Source organism: Anoplopoma fimbria, chromosome 9 (genome assembly GCF_027596085.1).
Source record: "Anoplopoma fimbria isolate UVic2021 breed Golden Eagle Sablefish chromosome 9, Afim_UVic_2022, whole genome shotgun sequence".
NCBI classification, from domain to species: Eukaryota; Metazoa; Chordata; class Actinopteri; order Perciformes; family Anoplopomatidae; genus Anoplopoma; species Anoplopoma fimbria.
This window is the reverse complement of record NC_072457.1, coordinates 30,429,792-30,445,821: the sequence shown is the minus strand read 5'-3', so window position 1 is coordinate 30,445,821 and position 16,030 is coordinate 30,429,792. Positions and strand designations below refer to the sequence as shown.

General features: G+C 41.9%; 1 protein-coding gene across 3 annotated transcripts in view; it reads left to right on the top strand.

Moving 5' to 3' along the window:
- Positions 1–4,690: 4,690 nt before the first annotated feature.
- rptor (regulatory associated protein of MTOR, complex 1) overlaps positions 4,691–16,030 on the top strand; it is a 146,960-nt gene continuing 135,620 nt past the window's right edge. For all 3 annotated transcript variants that reach the window (XM_054604164.1, XM_054604163.1, XM_054604161.1), the window contains exons 1-2: positions 4,691–5,206; positions 6,466–6,640. In XM_054604164.1, the coding sequence (XP_054460139.1) occupies positions 6,473–6,640 (168 nt within the window). In that variant the 5' untranslated portion in view covers positions 4,691–5,206; positions 6,466–6,472. The remainder of the gene's footprint in view (positions 5,207–6,465; positions 6,641–16,030) is intronic.

The following is a 16,030-nucleotide window of genomic DNA, read 5'->3' as shown; positions in this document are numbered from 1 at the left end:
TGGTTTTGTTTCATAGAAGACACTTGTCTGTAATATGGCAATAATCAAAATGATCTTCTTATAATAACTACATAGGATTACGATGTCAAAACAATGTGACAAAATGAAAAGGGTCACTCATAGTTATGAATTATCTGAATCTGCAGCTCCCCTATGCTTAATGCTGATTAAGTTGACTTTTTATCTGTCTGGCTCACAACTTTACTGTTCTGTTTCACTCTCACTGCTCTCAAAGTGTTGTTTTCTGTTTAAAAAGCTCTGAGACTCACTGTACACTACCTGCTCAGCACCAAGACCAGACAGACAAATTTAGCAACTCTAGCTGTTTAATATAGGGAAGCTTTTAGCAGATAAAGAGCCGGATATTTCCCTCAGGAATTGGTAGAGAACAAAATCAGAGCTAAAAGAGAGTGACTATCAGACTTATTCACAAGGTGGATAGAAACATGACTCCAGACCAATGTTTATGTTGCTCTGTATCTGCTGAATGCAACTGTTTGCAAAGTGATTGCATGTCAATCACGACTGCCAACTCTAAAATATGTTATGACAGTTCAAAAATTAGATTAGATAGATAGGTTTGCTGAAATTTCCACACAAAAAAGAAAATACATGAACAGGATAGCCCTTATGGACTAAGGGAGCAAAATCTCTTCTCCCAGGCTGCCATTTTATACCGGTTAGCATCATAGCAGAAGAACAAGTCCACCAACCAGCAGTAGCTTATTTAAACCATATATTTACATAGAGTATATAGCTGGTTAATGTATGTGTTCTAATGGAGCCGTGACAGGCTATTATGTCTATTTAGAAAAAACATCTTTCCCACTTTAAAATTACACACCAATTTATCGCAAGCCCAGATGTCCCAGTTTTCCACCAGCACCGATCGCACACATTTAACAATCTGTAAATAAAAACAAAACAATGTCACCTATATTTTTTGACATTTGCATGATCAGATCTATGAAGTGAAAAATCCTAATGTAAAATCTGTATTGAAAAATCTGATTGTGATGTGTGCATTTGTAAGTCTGATTTACACTTGTTCAGATTGCTTGGTATTTGTGTGTAGATTGTAACAACGTTCTTGATTTCCCCAAAATACACACATTGTTTTACACATTTGTAAATCTTACTCTTCGTCTATAGATCATGTAAAACACATTTGGACCAAATTGAGACTAATGTCACTCAATAAAGGCAGACTCCAAAGTAAAGCTTGGGTAATGCTGATTCCTATTCAAAAGATTTGTTAAAGGCAACTGTTTGCTAAGAAATGTAACAACCTAATAGATGATAATATGTCAGAAGCTGTGTTCACAGCTCGTGTCCATTGCACTTATGTTTAAAGGTTCTCTTTACTATAATTAGTGCATTGATATAGCAAAAAACAACTATTTTTGATGTTAAGATATAATGGATTAATTTCTGAATGAGTACTCTATGTTTGCTGTAATCCAAGCTTCTCTTTGATTACAGCAACACTGCGGAAGTTTAGTGCCCACCGTCTGGTTCCTCCTCAGGTAAACACTGTGATTTCTGTCAGCACCGTTGCTGCTGTTTGCACTGTTTGTGCTGTTTGCCAGCGTCGCCATATTAAGAGCTAAGTGGAAGCAATAAATATTCTCTGAACATTTAATTTAGCACCTTTAATATTTTACTAAAGGTATTTCAAAATGCATAAGAATGGTTATAAAGAAAGGTTTTTTATTTTAAGATTATGAAAGCTTATGAAACTGTCAGAATTCCTAGAATATAGAGCCAACATGTGTTTTTTGCAGCCCCTCATCTTTGGTGCAACTGAGTCACCATTGTGAGTGCACATCTGCGTCTTAAATAAAGCACATGCTACTTTTAAAACTCCTACATGCAGTGAGGCATTTTAGAACAGCTGCTCCGCGGCTATTTTTTGATAGATGCAGCTATCAGATGAACCGGCTCACGATCCAACACATCACACAGAGGGGAGACGTCGTGCACGTCTTCACTTGGCTATTAAATCAGCCAAACTCAATATATTTGGCCCTAATGATACTGCTACTCTACGATTAGCAGCAATCATGCAAAGACAAGTGTTTAATAAATTATGTGTAATATAAGAGCAATATTTAATGTTTGCATTGAAAAAGACCTGAACTGAAAAAGGAAACATTGGCATTGAAACAAGTTCCTCTGAAAAATAAAACAGTCATTAAAAGTTAGTTATGTGTTTTTTTTAGCTTAGCTGGGGAGGCTGAGCAGTGTGACTTTGCCATGGGAACCAGCCATGGCTCTTATCCTGCCACTCTCAATGTACACAGGCTTTATATATATTTGAGCTGCTTCTAATGGGACACAAAAACACACAACAAACAACTATACTTAAATATGCGGTGGTACATTATGGCTATAATTATATATTTAATTGTGTGGATACTACTGTGCAATTTTAAAGATTTTCATAAATATGTTAAGTCTTGGAAAATGGTAAACACTGTAAAATTGTACTTTTAATAAAAACATTTCTGGGTCACATTTTTATACCTTTAACCAAAAAATAGCAATACAATTACAAAAGTTAAAGAAATTAAGGTGTAACTCTGGTCAATTTTCGGAAAAAGTGAAAGTTACATCCATATTAGTCAAGAGTAGAAATATTAGTAGATATATGCTATATTATATATGTTAATGTTAACTAAGGTTTGTACAAAAACATTCAAATATACAAACATTGCAGATGTACTCTGGGATCTCATATACTCTGGGATCCTAGTTTTAAATAATAATAGTAGTAATAATAATAATAATGATTATAATAAATAATAAAAAAAAAAAATAAAAAAAAAAATTAAAAAAAAAATTAATTTAAATTTAAATAATTCAAAGAATAGGGAAAAATAAACTTCGATAACATAAGATTACGATGAGAAACCCCATTATTCTTCTGAAAGAGTTCCCAGTGTTAGTACAGGACGACCCAACCTCTCTGCTGCTTCCAGGACATCACACAGCGTGAGGCTGAGGAAATCATGAGGAAGATGAAACCCTCTACCTGTGCCCTCGACCCATTCCCTTCAGCTTTGATAAAAACACACACCTCTGCCATAAGTCCCATGATTACTAAAATCATAAACTGCTCCCTCCAGACTGGCCACATCCCATCTGTCCTGAAAACTGCAGTCATTAAGCCACTCCTTAAAAAACCCAGCCTTGACCCGGAAGTGCTTGCTAACTACAGACCAATCTCAAATCTCCCGTTCCTTTCAAAAGTGCTGGAAAAGGTAGTTGCTGCCCAACTTCACGACCACCTTCAAACAAACAACATGTTTGAAAAATTTCAGTCTGGTTTCCGCCCTGGCCACAGCACGGAAACTGCTCTGGCCAGGGTCACTAACGACCTACTGATGTCAGCTGATGCTGGCTCACCATCCCTGCTCATTCTCCTTGATCTCACTGCAGCTTTTGATACGGTTGACCACCACATTCTCCTCCATCGCCTACACTCCACCATCGGACTATCTGACTCAACTCTCAACTGGTTTACCTCCTATCTCACTAACAGAACTGAATACGTCTCCCTGGGAGAAGCCAAGTCAGACACACTCCCCGTCTCCTGTGGTGTCCCCCAAGGGTCAGTCCTCGGACCCCCCCTTTTCACTGTCTACATGCTTCCCCTTGGCCGTGTCATCAGCCGGCATGGAATATCTTTCCATTGCTATGCTGATGACACCCAACTTTATTTCAAAATCAACCCAGCATCCTCTGACACCCTGCCATCTTCCACACTCACCACCTGCCTGGGGGAGACAAAGGCGTGGATGAAGATTTTCTGCAGCTTAACAGTTCAAAAACTGAAGCCATTCTCATTGGCACCCCACATCAGACCCGGTCATCCACCATTACCAGTATCACCTTCGCCGGTCTCCTCTTCCCACGACATCCACCTTTCTCCATCAGTCACCAACCTTGGTGTAATAATGGACCCCCACCTGACCTTTGAACTTCACATCAAACAGCTTTGCAAAAACTCTTTTTACCACCTAAAAAACATTGCAAAACTCCGTCCATCACTCTCTCTCCCAGATGCAGAAAAACTCGTCCATGCCTTTGTCTCCACCAGGCTGGACTACTGTAATGCTCTTCTTGCCGGGATCTCCAACAAAAACATCCAAAAACTCCAATACATTCAAAACTGTGCTGCCCGGATCCTTACAAGGACACGAAAATTTGACCACATCACACCAATTCTCAAATCCCTCCACTGGCTCCCTGTCCCATTCAGGATTAAATACAAGGTTTCCCTACTGACCCACCAGTGCCTCCATGGTAATGCTCCTATTTACCTGAAGGAGCTAATCACCCCTCAGCCCACTTCACGACACCTCCGCTCCGGTCAGGCAAACCTCCTGCAGATCCCAAGGACCAAACTCCGAACCATGGGAGACAGAGCTTTCTGTCACGCCGCTCCCTGTCTTTGGAATGCTCTCCCTGACCACCTGAGAGCACCACTGACCCTGGACACTTTTAAAAAAGGCCTAAAAACCTACCTTTTTAAAAAAGCCTTTCATTAGTTGTTTCCTTTGGAGAGACGTTCTATCTCTAAATTTTAACTTTTACTTTTCTTTTTTTTTTCTTATGTAGCACTTTGAGATTGTTTGCTCAATATAAAGTGCATTACAAATAAAATTCATTATTATTATTATTATTACAGTCGGTGTGTATGTGACGGGAACAGGCCGGTGACGTCACAGCGCAGCCTCGTAGCCCCCGCAGTGCATTGTGGGTGCAACCCAAGATGGCGGCGCCCTTGCAGAAGTGCTGAAGAAGTGCCTCTCCGAACATAATCTCGGGATTCTGTGTGATTTCCACGAAAACCATCGCGCCAAACCAGATATCTGGCCGCTGGTGAGCAGGAGGAGACCCCGCGGCCCAGTCACCGGTACGTGAGGCCGCTGCTCCGTGTGGCTGTGGCAGACTGTCGGCCTGAAGATGGGCCTCGTCTCCAGAGCCTCCCCGTAGCGCCGCGCCGTGGGGAGAGCGGCGGGGACACATTCCCCTGTAAACACGCACCCGTACAGCTGGGCTTTGCCGGGTTCGACATACTGTACCGGCTGTGGACGCTGCCGTACAACTTTCTGACCAGGGTCGTCTGTGCCACCGTGTCTGTCATCGTCCGGAGACGGAGAGGATCAACAGCCCGGGTCGATAACCCGACCGCACCAAGGTCTGGCCCGCTTCTGCACGCTGCATGTCCACTAGCGCGGGTCTGCTGCTCGGCCTCTGCTCCCGGTGTTCTGCTTTAAATACACCAGCCTCTCCTGAGGTCTGACAGCTGGCAGACCAGCCGAGCTAGTCTGAGCTAGCAGGGAGCTAGCAGGGAGCTAGCAGGGAGCTAGCTGGGCTAACGGTAGCTGTCCCGCTGTGGACCGAGTCTACCACAGCCGGTCCCCGATAACACTTAACCAACCAGCTCCGTGGCAGCTTTAGCCCACCTGTGTCTGTGACGGTGTGAGAGTAACCTGGACACTGCAGGTGTGTCCAGGTTACTCTCACACTGCAGGTGTGTGTTTGGTTTCACTTGTTGTGATTGTTTTCTTCATGCATCAGATTCACAGCAGTGACTCATAACCTGAATGAGCTATTTTAGTCATAAACTGGAAATTCAGTTTTTTCAGTGTTAAATTTAAAAGCAAATTGGTATCTTTTTGCTCTTATAGTTACTAGGTAAATGCATCACCCGCATTTTAAAATCTGCACACTTAAATGGGTTGAAGTATTTCAGCAGGAATACTTGCCAGAAACATCACAACTGCAAAAAAAAAAGTAATTTAGGTGGAATTTAGGTCATGGGTTGTTTAAGGCCTTTTGAACCAACTTTTTGAGATATCTTCCTTTTTATATTTCGACAAAACTTGTTGTAAATTGTTAATGTCTTCAAAACCTTAGCAGCACCACATACATGTATCTATTATTGCCTTTTTCTTAAACATTTTAAATCAGGAACTGTGTGATAAAAGAATAAGTAAACAAGATTACTACAGTACCCAAAACATGAATGTGCGATACCCAGTCCTGTATGTTGTTTTCACTCTCATGGATTGTTTTTAATCCACCACATTTAATTGACTCAATTTTGTCTCATGTTAGTCTAGTCCCTGCAGCGGGGCTGCACAGATTATTTGGGACTTCCAATACTGCACAATGCCTTCCAAATACACATGCATTCAGGTGACATCATGACAGAGAAAAGTAGTCCCAATAATTCCCTCTGCAAGAGATATTGAGATTCTGAAATAGTTTATTTAAATGTTATACTTGTATAGAAGTTAAGTAGTGAGTAACAAATGTATCAGACATTTTCATTGTTATTGTGAGTACCAGCCGCAGCTAATATGATCATATTGTTGGTTAGTTTACCAACACAACTGCACAGCAAGACAGATATTCATAAAATCTGTGTTACTAACGAGCTCTCCACTGCAGGGCCCTGATGAAGATGGACTCAGACTTGCTTCACTCTCCGGCCGTGGGCCTCGCAGAGGAAGAGGAGGCCGACATGAATGACTGGAAACTTCCACTGGCCTTCATGAAGAAACGGCACTCTGAGAAGATTGAGGGCTCCAAGGCTTTGGCACAGAGCTGGAGGATGAAGGACAGGGTAATTGTTCTGCTTATCTATGGAGTAATTCAGCATGTTAAGGATGTGTGTTGTGGAGGCTGTGGATCTCTTGAAGCTCCAATAAACAAGTTAATGCAGAGTTGTTGAGAGAATACACTTATGCAAACTTGTGCAATTGCTGCATTTTTAGTTTAAAATGTCTCAGAGGGGATGATGTTAATTTTCAACAGTTTATTACTATTGGGGATTTATTCCCACTTTATATATTATGAAATACCAGACATCACATCACATTAAAGGATAAGTCTGGTGATTTTCTATATTTTTGTAAATATCAACAAATGAAAAGACCAAAACCAACAATGATTTGATCCGACTAACATGTATTGTCCGCGTAGCTACAGCCTGATATAGCTTATTACCTGGTGTCAAAAACTGTTAAAGATCAGTGAGCCACTGTTTCATGAGGAAACAGATTTCATCATTACCAAAAACTAGGGCTCCTATATTTCATTTTGGTCAATCTCACATACACCATCCTATTACCGTAAATATTTGTATTAATCCGCCACTGAAAATAGTCCTCAAAAAATTCAGTTTTCTCTTGTTTGCTAAAAACTACAGTGCCCACATGTATAAAAATAATAACAGAACTTAAAAAGAACTTAAGACAACTTAACAACTTAAGATTCAAGTCAAAATGTCTGGACTGTATTAGGAGACGACGTAACTAGGCATAGAAGTTAGGCCAAATCATTTCGTTGTGGAAAAGGAATAGCTTGAAAGTCAATTTGAGTTAGATGAGCTACAGCTAGCAGCTGATAAGCTTAGCTTAGCATATAGACTGGAAGCTGCTAGCTCTGTTAAACTATTAAAAATGTGCACCTCTAAAGATTCAATATATCGCTGGTATCTTTGGAAAGAGCCAAGCTAGCTGGTTCGCCATATTATCAGTCTCCATGCAAAGCTAAGCTAACGACATCTGGCTGTAGCTTCATATTTACAGTACAGATATAAGAGATATGTGGTTTGTAATGTTGATGTAGGAGCTTAGCAGCCAAGACACCAGTGTAGAAAGATGACTGAGGTCATCAAAGTTTGTGCTTAACTGTATAAGGTAAAGGGTGATGCTCTGGATGGGTTAATTGGCCATCCACAGTGCCACTTCTCAAAATTTCAATCCATTAAAGAAACAAATCAAATGCACCAATTCTTCACACAGTGCTTTGAGGCAACATCAGTCCTTTAACAGCCAGGACACGGCGACAAATCATTGCCTTCCCTCGTTTTTATTACAGTGGCACTTCATTTTATTCTGCTGGAGGCTACCAATACTACGCTTTGACGGGGGAACCTCAAAACTCAGCCTCCTGAATGGCCTCACTGTGTTCCTGCTCTCATAAAGCTGTCGTTTCATCCACTGCAGTGCCACCAACCTGATTCTTTCATTGCCTCATGGCTACAGAGCACTACCTTTTAAAATGATGGCAAATGATACATTGTCATACATAACCCTCACAAACTCTGCACTTATTGTAGAAATTCACCCAATGAAAATTGAACACCTCGCTGCTGTTAAGACATCAGTGGAATTTCATCACAGTGCCTGCCAGTGTGAAGCTTCAGGGAAATGTTTAATAAGGCGGCATCATTAAATGTGACCCTGATGGTGATTTAAAAGAGGTAATAGGAGCTGGCTGAAATGGGCACTCCATCAGAGAGTCATTCTAAATCAATGGAGTAACATTTTTCATTGCTCAGAGCGTTTTCAGGCCGTAGACCCTCATTCGTACACTTGTAGAGGAATGTGTCCTTTAACATTTTTGCTTTGAATGTACTTCTGGCATGGGTTTAAATCCAGTGTTTAAGATGGTGGTAATTGCAAAAGGATTGATTTGAATATGTTTTTGTTTCAAAGCTTTTTTTGAATATCAATAATATGAATCTCCATGAATGCCGAATCAGGTTGTTGTTGATTTAATTCTTTTTGCAATTTCTAGCACAAATATTCACTAGTCAGAAAATTCCGTGTGGTTCTTTGGATTAGTTTGGCATTTAGTTGTTTTGTCATCATTATCTGCATTGGCTAACGGTCTTAAAACTGATTATTTCTGGGGCTTCAGTGTAGCCAGGAGATATCAGGGCCAAGACTTCCTTTTCCATTTGCTCCTCATTGTTAACAGTCCGTTTAAAAACTTGAAAAGCGATAATGGGGTTGGAGTTGAGAGCAGAAATGTAGAAATTTTTTGCAAATTTATAAAAAAAAAAACGAAATATCACATATTATGATGCAACAAGTTTCTCACACCTGGATTTGGGGATCCTCTGCCATTCTTCCTTGCAGATCCTCTCCAGTTCTGTCAGGTTGGATGGTGAACGTTGGTGGACAACCATTTTCAGGTCTCTCCAGAGATGCTCAATTGGGAGGGCTCTGGCTGGGCCAGTCAAGAATGGTCACAGACTTGTTCCGAAGCCACTCCTTTGTTATTTTAGCTGTGTGCTTCGGGTCATTGTCTTGTTTCGGCCCAGTCTGAGGTCCTGAGCACTCTGGAGGAGGTTTTCTTCCAGGATATCTCTGTACTTGGCCGCATTCATCTTTCCTTCAATTGCAACCAGTCCTGTCCCTGCAGCTGAAAAACACCTCCATAGCTGCCACCACCATGTTTTGTTATTGTATTGGGCAGGTGATGAGCAGTGCCTGGTTTTCTCCACACATACCGCTTAGAATTTAAAAGTTCAATCTTGGTCTCATCAGACCAGAGAATCTTATTTCTCATAGTTTGGGAGTCCTCCATGTGTTTTTTGGCAAACTCTATGCGGGCTTTCATATGTCTTGCACTGAGGAGAGGCTTCCGTCGGGCCACTCTGCCATAAAGCCCCGACTGGTGGAGGGCTGCAGTGATAGTTGACTTTGTGGAACTTTCTCCCATCTCCCTACTGCATTCTGGAGCTCAGCCGCAGTGATCTTTGGGTTCTTCTTTACCTCTCTCACCAAGGCTCTTCTCCCACGATTGCTCAGTTTGGCTGGACGGCCAGGTCTAGGAAGAGTTCTGGTCATCCCATACTTCTTCCATTTAAGGATTATGGAGGCCACTGTGCTCTTAGGAACCTTGAGTTTGCAGAAATTCTTTTGTAACCTTGGCCATGCCACAATTCTGTCTCTGAGCTCCTTGGGCAGTTCCTTCGACCTCATGATTCTCATTTGTTCTTGCACTGTGAGCTTAAGGTCTTATATAGACAGGTGTGTGCCTTTCCTAATCAAGTCCAATCAGTTTAATTAAACACAGCTGGACTCCAATGAAGGAGTAGAACCATCTCAAGGAGGATCAGAAGAAATGGACAGCATGTGAGTTAAATATGAGTGTCACAGCAAAGGGTCTGAATACTTATCACCATGTGATATTTCAGTTTTTTCTGTTTTTTTTTAATAAAAGTGTACATTAATGCGAAAAAAAATGAACTTTTTCGATTTTAGCAAATGGCTGCAATGAAACAAAGAGTGAAAAATTTAAAGGGGTCTGAATACTTTCCGTACCCACTGTATACAACAGGATACTTTCACATCGTCAGTTTACGAGCTAATTTTTAGACCAGAATGCTTCCGATGTCAAAATCTTGCTAGTTGCCTCAAGATTCTTGCCTGATACCAGACGACATTGTGAACCCTGTTTCCATCTTCAGCCTGACATTTCCTCCTCTCTAACCGATTTCCAATTTGGTTCATATTAAGTCGACATTGATGCGTAGCCATGCCAATGTATGGATTTAAGACTTAAGACCAAACAAGTTGACAGTTCTGTCTGTTATCAGGAAAAGAGTGTGATTTCATGTTGTTAATTATAACACCATATCTTAAAATTTGATTCGGCAGCATTTGGTTCGTAATGCATTTCGCAGAATACCGAGTTATAACTGAGCAGTCTGGTTTGTGTAGAGGTGTGTGTGTGTCCTTACTTTGTAGCAGCCTGATTTATTGAGTGTCGTGCGTAATGACACTGCACTCTGGTGCGTCACTTCTTAAATTGGACGCTTCAGATTTATCAACATGTGTCTCCTGCTCGTCAGAAAACCACAGTGATTCAATTAACTGAAGGAGACATGCAATATAAAGCAGCTTTGGACAACAGATGCTGTAAATATCACTAATACTCATTTATATATCAATGCAAGCTCTTTACAGAAGTTCCTGCTTTATTCATTTAAAACGTTATTTTAAGCCCATTTACACACATCCGCTGTTAGGAAGGTGTTTGATTAAATAGTTAGTTTTCATTTCAATCATTATTGTGTTAATGTTGTGGGTTTGCTCCTGAAGACAAAATCATCAGCTTGGCGGCAGATTGATGTTGCTCCATAAACAGAAACACCACCCAGAAGAAAATAAATAGGTTGGAGCGCTGCTTGCACTGCGTCGCCACAAAAATGGTAAATGTTAAACGGTTAAATGAACTGTACTTGTATAGCGCTTTTCTAATCTTCCGACTTCTCAAAGCGCTTTAACACTACATATAATCATTCACAAAATAGGGCTCAGAATGATATGCTTTAGTTTTGTACAGCTAGTTTTCCGATGTCCACGGGTGATGATTACATAACTGCTTTGGATGATTTAAGGTGATGAGCAGCATCTTTGTGCAGTGAGGATATCGAGCGAGTTGGTATGCGAACTGCTAATCCTGGGGAGAGAGGCGTGCAGCTTGAGGCTTACAAGTGGGCTGTAAATGATGTCCGGCACTGTGGGAAATCACAGGTCTCACACACACACACACACACACACACACACACACACACACACACACACACACACACACACACACACACACACACACACACACACACACACTCACACACTCAGTGTTGTCTCTGGATGAAGATGGGAGGAGAGAGGCTGTACAATTACAAGGCCCATTGGACAAAATGGTGTGTTTATTCCCCTGTTGGACCAATGACAGCTATTCAGTTTTGTGTATGTGTTGTTACAACTGCTCACTGCTGTTTGTTCGTCCCTCTCTGTTTGCAGCATGATAGTGTGTACCTTTGCTGCCAAGTTGAAAAATGATAACAATTTTTAGATATACTGTATGAATAGCTATCAGTGTTGTACATGAGACTCGAGGTCAGGACTTACTTCAGATGACAAGTGGCTCCTTTAAGGAATAAAAAGCTACCTAACTGTTGATTAGACGGCTATCAAGAGGGCATGAAGTATTAATTCTGACAGCGATGTTACGTGCAGTAAAAGGAATTAAGATCAGAGGTGTGGATCTAATTAACACGTTGACAGCTCAATAAAGGCTGCAGTGTGGAATTAAAGCAGTCAGCTTGGCAGGGAGTGAATGAGTAGGATTAGGTTTGCATTGATTTTAACACGGCTTTGATTTGGTTCCCTTCACAAAACAAAAGAAAACACACATTTTTCCAACCAATTTGACGTATTTTGTTGTTTAAGGCATATTTTCGTTCTCAGTCTCGGTGAACATAGAACAAGACACCTCTATGTTGCTAGAAAACCAACATGAACCTCGACCTGATGAGATAAGATGATTGCAGCACAGGCTGACCATTATCGATCCACAGGTGTTCCACTTGTTTTTAGCCCGAAAGCCTAGAAAACATCAACTGACATTGTAGGTTGCTACAAAGTCAAAAGTTTGAATATGAAAAACAGCCCTGTGCTGCTTTATCTTGTCGTCAGTTGCACAAAGTGTATATTTTTTAATTAACAATAAAATTATTAAAGCTAGGGTTGGTAATCGTCTTCAAAAATATTTTGTATATTTGTTCAAATTCTAGTCTGTGATGCCGGGGGTCAGCACGCCCAGGTCTCCGCCCCAGCCTGCCGCCCAGCTCACATTGCACCCGACCCCAATGCCTATCCCTGCGGGTGGTGGGCCCACAGGGTGGCGGCACGATGTAGCTTTTTCGGGCTGGGCCCGGCTGGGCCCCATGTGCCAAGGCCCGGCCACCAGACGCTCGCCGGCGAGCTCCCCTACTGGGTCTGGCTCCAGGAGGGTGCCCCGGTTTCCCTATTCCGGGCGAGGTGCCACAACCTTGTATCGTCCGATTCATTGAGGTTTGGTGAATCAGCGGTTCACAGCCGAGTGTGAGGCGGTCGGGATGAGAGTCAGTACCTCCAAGTCTGAGGCCATGGTTCTCTTCCGGAAAACGGTGGATTGCACCCTCTGGGTTGGGAGTGAGTCACTGCCCCAAGCGAGGGAGTTCAAGTATCTCGGGATCTTATTCACGAGTGAGGGTAAAATGGAGCGGGAGATGGACAGGCGGTTCGGTGCAGCGTCAGCAGTGATGCGGGCGTTGTACCGGACCGTTTTGGTGAAGAAGGAGCTGATCCGTAAGGCAAAGCTCTCGATTTACCAGTCCATCTACGTTCCAACCCTCACCTATGGTCATGAGCTTTGGGTAGTGACCGAAAGAATGAGATCGCGAATACAAGCGGCCGAAATGAGCTTCCTTCGTAGGGTGGCTGGGCTCAGCCTTAGAGATAGGGTGAGGAGCTCAGACATCCGGAGGGAGCTCGGAGTAGAGCCGCTGCTCCTTTGCGTCGAAAGGGGCCAGCTGAGGTGGCTCGGGCATCTGATCAGGATGCCTCCTGGACGCCTCCCTTTAGAGGTTTTCCAGGCACGTCCAACTGGTAAGAGGCCCCGGGGTAGACCCAGAACACGCTGGAGAGATTATATATGTCGTCTGACCTGGGAACGCCTCGGGGTTCCCCAGGAGGAGCTGGAAAGTGTTGCTGGGGAGAAGGACGTCTGGAGGACCCTCCTTAGCTTGCTGCCCCCGCGACCCGGCCCCGGATAAGCGGAAGGAGATGGATGGATGTTCAAATTCTCATTACACCACAACAGCAATCAATAATGCTCTGACAAACAAAAGAAAAAAAGAAACTCATATATATAGAAAAATGAAAAACTAAGTTTCTCAATGTCCCATGTCAAAGACTCAAAACTAGGACACCATTGTGTTTATATACATTCCTTTTGGCATTGGGGTGTTGTATTCCTTCTTTCTCACTATCAGACACACAACAAGGGTTTTCTTTAACAATGATTCAAAATGTCGTTATCTTAGTATTTCTGTGGCCTAGTTGTTGCCTTTATCTTCCCTGGTGCCGACAGCAGTGTTGTAATTAACACAGAAACAGAACATTGTTGTTGACACACTTACAGCGAAATGTTGAAATGTTTGTACAAACATGTTCTTCCCTGATATTTAAAAATTGTACATATCATGTCATTTGTTATTTATGTGAAATTTCTTTCAGGCTTTTATTCTTTTTTTCATACAAATGGCTCAAGGCAGTTTAGTTTTGGTCTTTTATCTTTAGGAGGACTGGGATTTTAACTCTGTTTAAGTATTGATTATTAGTTGAGTTATTATTTATCATCAGGTGGGCAATCATACTTGATTTTTGGAGGCAATTTGAGCCACTGTCTTGCGATGGTTCCCAGATGACCTTTTACTTACCTTTTCTCCTGCGTTGCTTGCCTGGTTTCTCCACTGAGGAAAAATGAAATCAATATCCAAGCCCATTGTAATAATGTGGAAATGAGACAGGTGGTCTCTGTTGCTTTATCGTCTGCATCATTAGTTGAATTCAATTAATGTACACAGTTCATCATGCAGCATATAGACTTTCAGCCACAGAGGCGTGAAAACAAAATGTATTTGCAAAGTACTAGAAATAATTACAAGAGGTCGACCAATAGGCAGACCATTAATCGACCGAAATATATTTTACCCCTGTGGCCAGGTAGTAACGTTACTACCATGTGCCAGTAAAAAGTGTGTAGCATGCTTAGGTTGTCTCTTTTCCGTCGGCACAATGTGTGTGCGTGTGTTTGAGTGAGTGCGCGACGCCGCACTCCCGTAGTTTCATCTGGGAGATGTGTTCAAGCAACGTAAAAACACACTTCATTCTTACTGGACAGAAAATAAACCAAAATATTTTCTTTCCACTTTTTCAACAATTTGGTCGAAATAAACCCTTTATTCATCAAGTTAGATTTGTAAATGTGCCGGCTCCAAACACTGTTTTTCCCCACTGAACTGGGTAAATGGTAAATGCGCTTCTCTTCCAACCATGCAAAGCGCTTTAGAACCACCTTTCATTCACCCATTCACACACTGGTTATGGGGGTTACCTTGCAAGGTGCCACTAGCCCATCAGGACTAACTAACATTCATTAACACACCAATGGCGTAGCCTGCGGGAGCAGTTTTTGGGTGTTAAGTGTCTCGCCCACTACCGTGCTGGGGATTGCTGGGGACCCGCTCTACCACTAAGCCACAGTCGCTCCTTCTTTTACTTTTCTTACTTCAGTTGCGCGTCCCTTTGCATCGTTAAATTACACTTTTACAAACTATTAATATTCATGCATATTCCTGGGCTAAAGAGTTAGAGGTATTGTGTCAAAGTTGTAAATTCCCGCATGATAACATAACTTATACTGATAGTGTATTCTAAAGATAAATGATTTATGATAATACAGCATATACTTTGAATTCCTTTGATATAGCTGTGCAGTGTTCCAAGCAGAATGGATGACATGCAGCAGATTGTAGAAGGTTTATTACAACCATGAAAGAGTTGAGACTTGACTCAGACTCTACTTTAAAGACTTTAGTCTTGACTTGGACCTGCAGAAAAAGACTTGTGAGCATCTCTGATCAAAAGTTGTCAGTATAGACTGTGTACATTGTCCTAGTTGAGGCCGTTCATTTCATCATGGCTAAGAGGAAGAGAACTGGCACATAAGTTTGTCACTATTAATGCATCACTTCATTTTTCCACCACCAAGCATTGTTTTTAGCTTCATAGAGAAAAGTTGTCTCAAGCAGAGGGGAAATGCAGGTTTCAACTTTAATATTTTTTAATCACTTTTTAGCAAGAAATCGAATTGTCCGAAGGCAACTTTTACTTGCCCCTCCAACAATTTTTTTTTTTTGGGGGCGCATATCAGATACCTAACACCTAATTTAATTGAATCGTTTAAGGGTATCTCTGACGGGGCATCACAGTGAAAGTTTTCCTCATTTGCAAAGATTTTGCAGATGTATTTTAATGTGGTTAATTAGGGTGGTGCCTTAAAAGTAGTCTTCCCTCCCTGTATAAATAAAGGTTAAACCTCATGTCCAGCCAGACGGAACATAGTCGTATGCAGTGTGTCTGCTGTATAGGGCTCCTCGTGGGAACTTTCATGAGCAGTCTTTCTTGCCTTTCAGCCGAAGCGTCCAATATCTGACTTGTTGCTGCCAGCTACCTATGGCACGCCTGGAGGAGATCGATGCTCTCCACCATTTTTTTATAACCTTCATTTATTGTGGGCCTAACAAATGGAATAATCAGGGGCCATTGATCGATGCAGCAAGCGGTGCTGGGGGCATTATGGGAGTCATAAAAGAGCGTAGAGG